This window comes from Macrobrachium nipponense, chromosome 34 (genome assembly GCF_015104395.2).
Source record: "Macrobrachium nipponense isolate FS-2020 chromosome 34, ASM1510439v2, whole genome shotgun sequence".
NCBI classification, from domain to species: Eukaryota; Metazoa; Arthropoda; class Malacostraca; order Decapoda; family Palaemonidae; genus Macrobrachium; species Macrobrachium nipponense.
This window is the reverse complement of record NC_061095.1, coordinates 30,426,636-30,439,510: the sequence shown is the minus strand read 5'-3', so window position 1 is coordinate 30,439,510 and position 12,875 is coordinate 30,426,636. Positions and strand designations below refer to the sequence as shown.

The 12,875-nt window shown below is 43.1% G+C and overlaps 2 protein-coding genes across 2 annotated transcripts in view; one reads left to right on the top strand and one right to left on the bottom strand.

The window, feature by feature from the left end:
- The window catches only part of LOC135208074 (DNA-binding protein SMUBP-2-like), a gene marked incomplete in the record, with an annotated part of 738,222 nt that overhangs the window by 428,977 nt on the left and 296,370 nt on the right, over window positions 1-12,875 (top strand).
- LOC135208010 (alkaline phosphatase-like) overlaps window positions 1-12,875 on the bottom strand; it is a 194,087-nt gene that overhangs the window by 84,514 nt on the left and 96,698 nt on the right. Inside the window, exon 6 of the mRNA XM_064240104.1 lies at window positions 434-597. Coding sequence (XP_064096174.1) covers window positions 434-597 — 164 coding nt within the window. The remainder of the gene's footprint in view (window positions 1-433; window positions 598-12,875) is intronic.

Genomic DNA, 12,875 nt, shown 5'->3' with positions numbered 1-12,875 from the left:
CTTTGTGCACCAAATAAAATGTGCTCTCCAATCAGATAAATATGGCAGCTGGAGAACTCACAAGACATCTAATTCCTTGATGCCTGATGGCTGTTCAGTTTCTGTAGAGGTTAGAGGCTTCATTATGGATAAACACAAAATAATTGAAAGGTTTTTTTTCAGTATAGATTAAGTATGGAAGGTTCTCCTTTCCTCTGCATAAGTACCTACGTATTTCTGGATCACAGAAAGAATAAAAAAGTTAAAATTTTGGACTAATGTCGCTAGGTTTGCTGTAACTGGTTAAGTTTTCCTAGTCAGCTTCCACTTCATATTTGTTTAACCATATATTTAGCATTTAGTGTATGTATATAAGCTTGCATTCTATAGAACAAAAATTGTTGAATTATTTGTTAGGTTTAATGTTAACTATAAAAGTACTTTGAAGCCTTACCTTGATGTTTTTCCCTGGTAAATCTTCTACTAGCTGCCGAGCTATATCTCTACAACCATGTCCCTCTGGTCCTAGACGGGAATCACATTCCCAATCTCGGTTTGGGCTGTGAGCATATAAGGCAGCTGGTGTTGCATGTGTCACAGTAGTAGTTGTAATAAAGCCTGTTGTAAGGAATGTGGCAAAATGCAAGTTACATAATGTACTGCAAATTGATAGTAGTTAGACCATTTCTATTATTAAATATAATTTTAAACCAAATTGAAATCCTTTATTAAGTGATGTTACAAGACTGCAGTACTGTTCCTCATTCTAAAAATCTTTATGCCTTGAAGTAGAATCATTGATTTTTGGCATGAAAATGTATTATTTTAACAGAATGTGATCCATAAATTGCTTGACTGCATGCACTGCATTTCAGTGCCTAACATTACTATTATTGCAGTGTCATTCAAGAATGCAGAGGGAGGTAAAATATTTCCCTGTAAATATAGGTAATGATGAATATTCCATATAATAAACATAAGAATTCAAGGCAGGGAGAGTAAGGGTGGAACCCAAAGCTGCCAGGAGAATTATGAATCATGGGTAGATTGTCACTTTGTAGACCCTCAACAGCATATTCATCAGTAAAATTCACAGATCAAAATAATAGAACGTGAAAGCTTTAAAAGTTAGAATAAAAATGTATATGAAAGGGTTAAAAAATATAGCATCAAATACCTGGTGGAAATTGCTAAAAGAAGGCATGCAAAATGTGCTGAAGTAATGTATGTATTGACATTTGGAAATATGCAGATGTACTGTAGAAAGATGATGTGGGAACAACAGACGTGAATGCCATTGAAAAGAGAAGAGCCTTCAAGCTGTATCACTGGACAACCAGTGAGTCAGTGGAGATGGAAAAAAAGGTGAAATTTTCAAAATGCATGAAATGTTAAATTAGAAAAACTCAAATTGACAAATAATGGAATGATGGCAGCAGTGTTTTGAAAAGGTACTGACTGAAGATAACATTGATATGAGTGATGGGACTAACAGAGACTATAAATTCTGAAAAGGTTAGGAAACCCCTTGGGAATAGGAAAAGTTAAAAATTCAATGGACCATCAGGAACTTTTGAATTATTAATAGGTGCTGGAGAATCAGTCATTGATGAACTTATCGAATGCATCAAAACCTGATAAAGAAAGGAAAGGGATCAGATGAAAAGTGTCACAATAGCATACAGGCAGTCCTCGTTTATCAATGAGGTGTTCCGTTCGTGGTGGGGTACTGATAAGCAAAAACCGCCATTAGCTGAAACTTAGCAATTTATTGCGCCTACGCCAAGTTTCAGTTAATGGTGCCGATAGCCAGTTAATGGCACCTCTGTTAGGTACGTTATGGTGTCATAATTCTAATATCGGCATCTTATGGCACCGATAACCGAAACTTTGCCTGTTAAAGCGTCATAAATCGCCCATTTTATGGCGCTTTCTCGAACCAGATCACCATTAACCAAATCCGCCAATAATTGGGGACTGCCTGTATAAAGAAAAGTGAGAAAGATATAGAGGAACAAGGATGTTTATTTGCTGAGAAAATATTAGAGATATTGGAAGAAAGACCTTGAAATTGTTGGAATTAACAACTGCTAGTTTTGGCTTCATGCCAGTAAATCTTTACTATGAGAAAGATATAGAAGAGTTATCATATGAAAAGTAAGATATTATATAACTTTTTTTAGTAGACTTAACAGTACCAAAGTAAACAGTTAGTTAGACATGCAAAATCAGAAGATAGCAAAATAACTCATTAGCAAAATCATTTTTATTGACAGAAAAGGAAGCAAAGATAAACATAATCTTAGGAGATTGGCCATGTGGATGTAGCTGACAGGTATTGTAGTAACTTTATTGCTGTGTAGAAAGTGTAGTGAGTGTTGGTTTTTCTTTTTTTCTTTAAATGCTCACCTGAAAACCCATGTGGATAGAGTCAACAGACTAAAAATCCAAGAAGGTTCCAAAGGGAAATCAGCCTGCAGAGAGAGACTTAGTTGTAGGAGAAGTTGGTAAACAGGTAATGAACATGAAGGAATAGCAAAATACAACTGATACACCTGGTATTCAGGAGACTCAGCAGAGAGCAGGAATAAATTTGCTCTTTGGTTAAATATTTGGATATCAGAAGAATCCACAACTGCACTAGATAAACTACTATTCCACATTTTAGTTGTAGCAAAGATAAAACTAACAAACTGAATAGTATTAAACCTGATGCTAGAAAATGACATGCTGTTTGCAGCAGCAGCCTGCTTTGTGTTGCAAACAAAGACATCTAGGTCAGGTAAAGAAGGGTCAAGGATATTTGTCATTGTAGTACTTATTGTGCAGCAAACATAAATGAACTCACTTTATGTCTTTGCCACAGGTCAACATTAAGTTGGCTAAGTAAACTTGACTGATGACATAAATATCCAGAGTTTGAGGTGAAAGTCAGCACCGGTGAACACATTTGAGAATAGTACTCCCAAAAAAGGAAGAAGAGTGTTAAACACTTAGATACTATAATAATAGATTCTTCACAAAACATTATAGAACATTTCCAGAAGGTACCAACTTTTTGAGAAACGGCAGAAGCACTATTAAGTATAGATCGATGCTTCTCAAAAGTCAATATCTTATCAAAAGTATATCTAATATATTATAAGAATCAATTAAATTTAAAACTGTACCATTTAAATGTAAATCAGAACATAAAAGCCAAAGTGTTTTGGATCGGCTAACTACTATACTTAGAGTTTTAGAAGGGTTAGGCTTCATGTCCCAAATATGTCAGGTCTGTTCAAGGATTCTGTAAAGCGCAAAGGAGGAGCAACAGCTAGAAGAGGAGTAACATCGGCACAAGCAATCAGTTTGTTCTCCGGACCTTGCCACATGTCATTAGTATAGATAAGTAGCAAAGGTCTAAGAACACCTTGAAGAAAATTGAAATGATATTACTAAAGCTACTATACTGGCCCTTTTACTAATATTTTATTAATATTTGAAATATTGATAAAATATCTACAAGTTCCCAGTAATCTTAGCTGTAGATAAGTGTTTCATGATTCATATGATCAAAGGTTGCACTGAAAACTAGACGATTCATGTGCACTGTGCAAGACAGTAGATTGACAAGAGAACATTACAAATACCAAGTCCTTTATGAAACCTAGACTGCAATGGTGGTTGGTTCAAGACCCAGAAGCAAAGTTTTGACTATTCTAGACCTGAAGACCATCGAACACAACTTGGCCTTTGGAAACCATGACTGAAGCAACACCAAGGGCTCATCAATGTTTGCTCACAAAGATTTGAAATAAAAGTTATGCCTCCTTGTTAGAGTAATACATAGCTGTTCCATCAGCTCACACATGGGGAGGCATGTTAGAATTATCTCCAGAGTGGAGGGCAGCCACCATTTTTTTTCATCAGCATTGGAGAGCAAGATCTCCTTCACATCTTGGCTATAAGCTCTTCTAAGCTCTCTCATAGACATCCTGAGCTTGACTTCTAAGCTCAGTAAAATTACACCACAGAAAGTCCAATTAATTGTACCTCCATAAGTGATGAGACCTTTATATTTTATGTTGGGGAAGCTTATAAGCAGCATTAAACCATGTCTTATCTTTGACATGAAATCTGAGGATTCTCTCTCAATAATAGTCTAAAGGTTATAATTTAAACACTCACTATTATTTGAACTCCTATAAATATTGCTCCACTGAGCTCAATAAGATCACAGTAAATACCATCTCAATTGTTCTTGGGTTTCAAGTATACTTTCCTTAAGAAACTAACATCGCCATATTAACCTTTATCAAATAATAATCAGGTGACCCCACTGACAAACCTACTCCACAAGATAGAATCTTTGAAACATCTGTGAATGTAAGGCCAATTCAAGGTGGTTGCTAGATTGGTGTGTAGGTTCACCTATTAACTGTTCACAACCAAAAATAGTGGAAAGAGCCAGAACAGCAACACCATGGTTAACTGTGGCAGTAGCTGAGCTTAGCCATTTACTGTGATGAACATTGTAATCACCAACAAAAATAAAACAGGCCGTGGAGTCACCATCCTGAACTGCTGCCAATTTGGTAAACAAGCAGTCATAATGTACTAGTCATCTAAATCTGGGTTCCTGTAGTTTGCAAAACATTCAGATTTATTAGTCTTCCACAGACTTAATCAATTGTGTTTCATAGTGTATGCACTCATAAGTCTATGATATATGGAGAAATTCTCTCAAGTATACAAAGCTTTTCCACAGACCTTCGGAATTTCATTACACCTAAGTAAAAGAGGCTTCTTAAATTCAGAGTCAGCAGTTCTGAAATGTGCTGCAAATCAGACAAAAGAGCTCTAGTGCAAAAGAGGATGTTAAAAGTAACAGCAGCTATAGCCAAGTCCTCTATTCCCACACAATCTACAGACATTGCTATATAAAATACATGTCTATGATCACAATAACAGGAACAGTACATACATATAAAATCATTTATGAAAAGTGTTTGCCCATAAAAAGACAGACTTGCCACCGGAATCTAGTTAACTGGGATGAGCTGGCACACCTAGCAAGGACAAATACACTTCTAGATTTGCCAGGCACTGAAGGAAGGGTAGTAGTGGCGATTTTGAAAATGAATTCATGGGTGAAGATAAAGAAAGAAAATGATAAGGGTAGGCCAACCTATTGCTAAACCACTAGGCATCTTCAGCCCTTCTACCAAGCCTGCCCTACACATCATTTGAAAAACAAGAGGAAGAGGGAATTGACAGGAAAGTGCACTAGAGTACACCCTCGAGCAAGGGAACTTCAATCCAAGACAGTGGAGGGCCCTGTTACAAAGGCTATGTTCAAGATTGAAGAACAGTGGTTCATTTCAGAGTGGCCTTATAGAAGAGATGCTTACCAGGCTAGTGAGTCTTTTGAACAACAAGAAAAGACAGAACAAATGGGTAAGAAGAGTAGGATGTTCACTGTTGTCAAGAGTGTCAACAGTAAAAGATATTTAATGAACATGCCAGACTATTCAGTGTGTGTAAAGGCACAGAAAAAGCCTGTAACCGGAGAAGGACCTAACAACAGAATATACTGGCTAGCCTTATTAGTACCTTAATTTCTTTAGTGCTATTATCTCAATGGATGGCTGGTGCCTTGGCAACCTGCTACCTTCAGGATTGCAAGTTTTAAATAATAGAGTAAAGGATTTCTGATACCCAAGTTGTATGAGAAGAGAAGATTGGGAAGAGAGGGAGGAGAATCACTGTTGTTGTGGAATAGTAGCCTTTAGAAGAGGTGGATCATTTCTGTTACCATAGCACATTGGGCTCTGAATTTTTCATTTTAAGCCAATAAAAAATCATGAATTGGAAAATAGACTGAGATCTTAAATATGGAATTGGTTTGCATAAGAGGGCATTACAACCAGTTGGCTGGTAGTATTATTAATATTGGTAAAAGGACATACATGAAGACCAAGGCTTGGTGAGAATTTATTTAGGTGTACAAGACAGAGGAAAGAAGCTGACATCAAAATTTTGTTATAAAAATTTTTTCTTTACAAACCCCCACACATATGTGGCCCACATTTGTGGTTTTCAAATTGCCTTGGTATTGCAGTCTTTTGTCTGACAAGCCCCAAACAAGTACCTCCTGGATCCATAGGGTCACATAGTTAAATGCTTCACTTTTCTTATAGTCTGGAGGAATCAGTAGGCTGGAAATCTGGAGGCTTTTATGTTTGTATTCAAAAGGTACAGTATGTAAAAAAATTTTATGACCACAAACCCATTGCTTATATACAGTCCAAATTGTAATGTAGGATCAATAAGAAATCCAAGGCTCTGATACAAAATGAAGTTGCATAAATATGGTAGAGCCTCTGATTGTGTAAAAATATGGTGCTTGTAATGTGTAGTGTTTTTTGTTACTCAGGAAAATATATAAGCTCTTACAATTTATGTTAGACCATGGTAACTCCAAAAGTCTGTCTAAAAGAGTATGTACTATAATATTTGGGAGATGAAAAGTCTGTCTAAAAGAATATGTACTATAATATTTGGGATGTGAAAATAAGGTAAAGATATTGAAGAGTCTTTCAAGTTTTCAATTACAGGAGGTACCATGTCTCTTTTCTACTACCAGTCATAATGAATATTTGTCCAGATATTTGTTTTTAGATTCCCAAGATGAAAATAAGCAGATGAATGGGTCCACCAGGTACTTCCCATTGAGTTCCGTGGGCATCAAGGTATTTAACCCTGTAAGGGGATAGTGCCCCTCATTCGCTGCAATGTATGCATTACTTAAGGTTCTTTGTAGCGTTCCTTCGGTCCCTTGCTGCAACTATGTAATACTTTTATTCCTGTTACTGTACCTCCATTCATATGCTTCTTCCATCATACTGTCCACCCTCTCCCAACAATTGTTTCATAGTGCAACTGCAAGGTTTCCCTCCTGTAACACCTTTCAAACCTTTTATGTACTGTCAATTTCCATTTCAGTGCTGAATGGCCTTATTTGCCCCAGTGCTTGGCATAATGCCAAAAATCTACATATGCATATAAGGGATTTTGACAAAGGAAAAATCTATTTCTGGGCAGTGACCTGTGTCGCCCAGTGAAATGTTCCCATAGCACTCATTTCTAAGGTATAAATATTGCTAAATATACAAGAGAAAAAAGCTATATGGTTATGCCAGAGTTTCCTGGCTCACTCACCCTTATTAAGGGTGTCGGTATGGAAACTGGGGCGTGTAAAACCACTATCAGAGGTCCCCTGCCAATTAGTCTCTTCCTTTCTCAATATCCCCCGTTCTACAGAGGAGCCGTTCCAGGCCATCTACCGACCGCTACTGCTACTACCAGCGTCCCGTCCGCCATTCCTTTTATAGCACTGTTTACGTCTAGACGTGTGTGTGCGATTTTGAGAATTCTTCCCTTTGTTTTTGGATAGCAACGATGTCTGAGCGTCAGGAATCCATTGGATTGAGTACTGCAATTAATAAATTTCAACTTTTTAGGGTAGCGATGTTAATTATAAGTATGTTAGGCGTAGTTGTTTAGCGGGAGCCTGCATGCGCCGCTCCCGAGGCAGCTATTTCGTGCATCGCTACCCGCGAATTTTTATGACGACGTTCAATTGGTCTTCCATACTAATTGTAGTCGCCTTATCTGGATAGATTAGCAGTTACTCAGAATTTAAGAGCATATTTATTCCTATCCTGACATTATATGTTAGTTTTCTGAACGCGAGAGTCGTACTAGCCTTCCACTCGAGCCGCATGGTCTCGGAAGGTAGCCTAGATCTGGGATTCCTATTATCCTTCCCCTTCGGCTGTCTTCCCAACTAATTCGTTGGTTGGGGGGCGTAGCCACCCCTCCATTTTTCCCGTATATTAGTCTCATAAATAAGAGACTACCTCACCAGGTTGAATTTCAATTGAAGGGTTTCGGCCCTTGTCATGACCCACACACGATGGTCCGTGAGCCACCCTAGCCTACCTGGCCAATTGTGATTACGAAGTCCGATTAGGCGGGTTAGGCTAGCTGCTCAGAGCCTCCCTGGCTGACCTGCCCAGATCGTTCCGATTTTGCGAAGGTTAAGCTAGCCGCTCGAGAGGACTCATCCCTTTTCTCCCCTACCCTTTCCCTGCCCCCTCTCGCGTCAGGGCTATTTGTATTACATGTTTTATCATTTATACTGCATTGATTTGTTGTTGTTGTGTGTTTTGCATGTTTCAGTTGGCCTATAGGCCTTCTGTCCCTGTTATCGGTTGGCTCACGACTTCTTGGGGGGTTGTCCCACCTGGCAGGTTGTTGTGACCAACGGATCACGAGTGGGCCACCCCGCTAGCCATCCTCCCTCCCCCTGAACCCACCTCGGTGGGGTGATGCAACTCGCCTTACGCTACCCCATGTAGCTGACCCGAGTCTTTCGCACATTGGGAGGGGAGGGTAGGGGTACAGTCGGGAGATTGGTTCACCGCGCTAAGCTCAGTGTGGATGGTACAGGAGGTGCCCACCCTGGCGAGCCTTGGTTTGCCACCTGGCTACTCGGGACGGTGTACGCCACGTGCCACCGCGTTCTTGCATTCCCTATCCGCAGTCCTCTATCCCCGCACTTATCCTCCCACCCCAGGATCCCGACTAACAGTTCGTAATTGTTATAATTATAATAGCTACGATTCCTGATATGATCAGATTCAGGCCTAGGTTCGCCTAATTTCCCTGATCCGATCCCATGAAGTCGGACCCAGAAGTAGAAGGATATCATGGAGGAAGGAGGGACTGCGCATAGAATGGATGATAACGTACAGAGCAATTATACTCGCATGTTTGAGATTATAGTAGTTTTGATTACTTTAAGTGTAATTTAAGCTTAATTTAAGCATGCCTCGGGTACGCTTACTATGACGGGCATATCTACCCCGCTGGGTATTCAGACCCGAAGCACCATGTTCTTAATCCCTAGCTCCTCTCCCGGGTTCCAACCTTCTTGTTTCTACCTCCGTCCCGCACTCCGGTGGGGGACGGACGGTAGGCTAAGAGAAACGATCCTAGCTTACTAGGAATTGCTTCTCCGGCGCCAGCGGAGTCAGGCCAGGTTCATCCTTCCCCTACTCTGTTTGTACCAAGCCTATTCCTTTAGATTCACGACAAGAACAAATAACTAGGGCCTGGAGCTAGTGGTATGCAAGAATTGATAAAATCCTAGTAGTAGACACGCATTCCGCCGGAGTCAACTCCGGTGGCAGTAGAGATGCGAGACATGCCCCGCCAGATACATCTCCGGCGGGTCTATGTAGTGATACTCATGTATCAGTTGAATTACAGATGGTACGCTGCCTGGAGACGGCATGCACGGCCATGCTTCAAGAGCCGGGCGGGCATGTGGTTTGCCGCTCGCATGCCGGATGTGCGGTCCTTGTTGGACTCCTTGCTGGTGGGGCACCCGGAGGGGTGCGAGGTCTGTTATGCGTGCGAGGTCTGTTATGCTTTAGTGAGAGATCTCAATTCTGAGTCAGTACGTGACATTCTCCTAATGATACAATGAGCAATATAATGAATAAAATTTGTATGGATACATACTATACTAAGTAATTTAGTATCTAGGTTAGATCGTGATGTAGCTATCTCTTACAGACCCCACAAGCTGTCAAGGATTCGATGTTGGCAACCCTCAAGGTCTGTGTCGGAGGATTTGGCAGGAACATCAAGTCCAAGCAGCCCTACACGCTGTCTGAGGAGCTGGCCTCGCTTATTTACCCTAATGCCAAGAGGTCGGCAGCTGTAGCGGCGGACTTGGCGGCCCCTATCATCGCCAGGATCCGAGAGGAGACCCAGGGCCTGCCGGAGGACCCGGAGGGTTTTGGCCAAGAAGTTCTTGGAGAGGTGGCAGCCATGAACTTGGACCAGGAGCCCATGGTTGTCGACAACCAGGGCGAAGGTAAGGATGCAGGTGAGGCAGGTAGTACATGGGCTAAAGTCCTGTCCTTTAGCCCATCTCAATCTTCTTCTACTTCTTCCTTCCAGGGATTCACCGGTAAGCCCAAGACTGTTAGGGACAAGTCGGGCTCGGTGATCCCTAAAGTCAAGCCCACTAGGGACATTATGACGGCCATTAAGAAGTCCCTACCAAAGGCTAAGCCTAAATCAAACCGCGCCAGCACGTCATCGGCTCCCAAACCGGTGGCGGACTTGGCAAGAGCTACTCCCCCGCAACAGGGGTCGAGAGCAAGAGGTCCTAAAGCCAGACCTCAGGAACCTGGCTTCGACCCAGCGGTTTTCTCCACCATGCTGATGCAGCAAATGGGGGACTTGGTGCAAACCAAGTTCCAGGAGATTTCATCTCAACTGGCCTCTAGCCTCGAGACATCGGGAAAGTCAATTCAGTCCCTGACTTAAAGGCTAAGGAACCAGGAGTCCCTGATGGCGGGACTCCAGGAAAACTTGATGGCAGGATAGCTCCAGCCCATGCATGCACAGCAACCCCTGGCAATTCCGGACTCGTCAAAGCTGCCGCCTTTCAAGAATAACAACCCTTGGAGGCCAGCAGCATACGCCCCGTTCTCGGAGAGTATGCTGACGATCGAAGGATGTGGAACCCGGCCAGTAGAGGATTTTGAATTCTACCCACCGGGTGTCCAGTTTCCCTTCCAGGGCTATGCCCGACTGACGGAGGAGGCGCTAATAAGAGAGATAAGGTCCCGAAGGAAACAGTTATCTTCCCTAGGGACCAGGCCCAATTAGCCTGGGTCCAGACCTTAACAGAATGGAAATGTGTCAACACAAAGTTGACACCCCATAAGAGCCCCTTCACAATGTTCGTGGTGAGTTATAACACTCCTACCCCGTGCATCTCAAAAGTGGCCGAGTTGACACTGTAAGCGGCCACGGAGGCAGAACCAATGCCACAACTCCTGGAGACAGACTTGCCTTCCCTGCTGCTCCCTGGAGGCATGGAATGTTGGGTAGATGCTCCAACAACCTTTTCTGTGGGTAAGCTCAGCCCAGACTGCGCAACCACACAGTTTAGCGAACGCCTACCTAGGCTTCCAGAAGCCATGGTAAAGGCCGAGTACGAGGCAAGGTGCAGGCTGAGCAGGTCCCTCAATTCCGCCACCATGACAGAAATGACTTCCCTGGTAAACGCGGATGAACCGCTTTTCAAAATCCTAACGAAGTAATTTCTTCACACCGTTGAGTGTGATCTATACGATTTGGCGGTGGCTAGGAGGAACTGCAGGAAGCACGTCTTGGCGGATGCTTCCATCAGGCATGAGCCAAATAAGCTCATCAAATCCTCGATCTGGGGCCCAAAACTGTTCCCGGAGACCATCGTAAACGAGGTCCTTGGGGAAGCAGCCTGAGTCAACCAGAGTTTAAGAATATGCTGGGGACTCATCACCAAGAGGAAGTTTGAATCCTCTGGAGCACATCCTAAGGGCAAAAAGAGGGCAAGGAAGTTCCAACCCTTCCACGCCAATCAACCTCAAGCTGTGGTACAGGCTGTCCCTGTAACCCAGCTGAACCAACCCTCTACCTCGAAGGTCCAACCCCAACAGCAATTCGTGCTACTGAGCCAACCCCCTCAGCAGCCCCAGAGCCCGCCCACCTTTACCGCCTCCCCAACTTTCAATGCTACCTTTGAAACCCAAGGGCTGTTTCAAGGGTACAACAGGTTTGCCAGAGGTAGCCGAGCCAGAGGAGCTTTCCAGCACAGGGCCGGCGAAAGAGCCTCCGCCCGAGGCAGAGGCTTCCGGGGAAACCGGGGAAGTCGGCCATCTGCTAACCAGTGAGACTCCCCAGGTAGGAGGGAGGCTGTACCTCCGGAACCATTGGAGGTTAAGCAATGGGGCCCACAGTATTGTGTCAAAAGGTCTGGGATGGAGTTGGAAAGAAGGGCCTCCTCCATCAACCAGCTTTTACCAAAAACCAACGGCGGACTTAATAGAGTATACCCAAGACCTTCTTCAAAAGAAGGCAGTGATAGAAGCCAGACACTTGAAATTTCAAGGGCGCTTGTTCAGCGTTCCAAAGAAAGACTCAAACAAGCCAAGAATAATCCTAGACTTGTTCCATCTAAACTCATACATTCATTGCGACAAGTTCCGTGTGCTAACCGTCTCGCAGGTGCGGACCTTACTTCCCCGTGGGACTGTCACCACCTCTATAGATCTCACAGATGCCTATTATCATGTCCCGGTAGCAAGACACTTCCGGCCCTTCCTAGGCTTCAGACTAGGCAATCGGGCCTATGCTTTCAAAGTGATGCCATTTGGGCTCAACATAGCGCCCAGAATATTCACAAAAATAGCAGAGACAGTAGTGCAGGAATTAAGATCTCAAGGGGTAATGCTAGTAGCCTACCTAGAAGATTGGCTGATCTGGGCCACAGACGCCGAAGAATGCCACAAAGCAATGGACAAGTGATAAGTTTTCTGGAATACTTGGGATTCCAGATAAACAGAAACGAATCCCGGCTGACTCCGGCACCACGCTTTCAGTGGTTAGGAATACAATGGGACCTGAACTTGTACCAATTATCAAGTACCAATTATCAATCCCGCCGGTGAAGCGTGGGAGATAGCGAAGGCGAACAGACGTCTCAACGGAACCAAGAAAGAATCTTAGGTTCACTCCAATTTGCGTCGGTAATGGACGTTCTATTAAAAGCCAAACTAAAGGATATAAACTGGGTCTGGCGGACCAGAGCCAACATGAAATCTCGGGACAAAGTTTCCCGGATTCCGCCGATATTACGAAAGAGACTCCGTCCCTGGACAGAAGTCAAGAACCTGGCGAAATCAGTACCATTACAGTTCCCTCCACCAGCCCTAGTGGTCCACACGGACGCCTCCCTAAGCGGCTGGGGAGGATACTCCCAACACGAAAAAGTACAAGGGTCATGG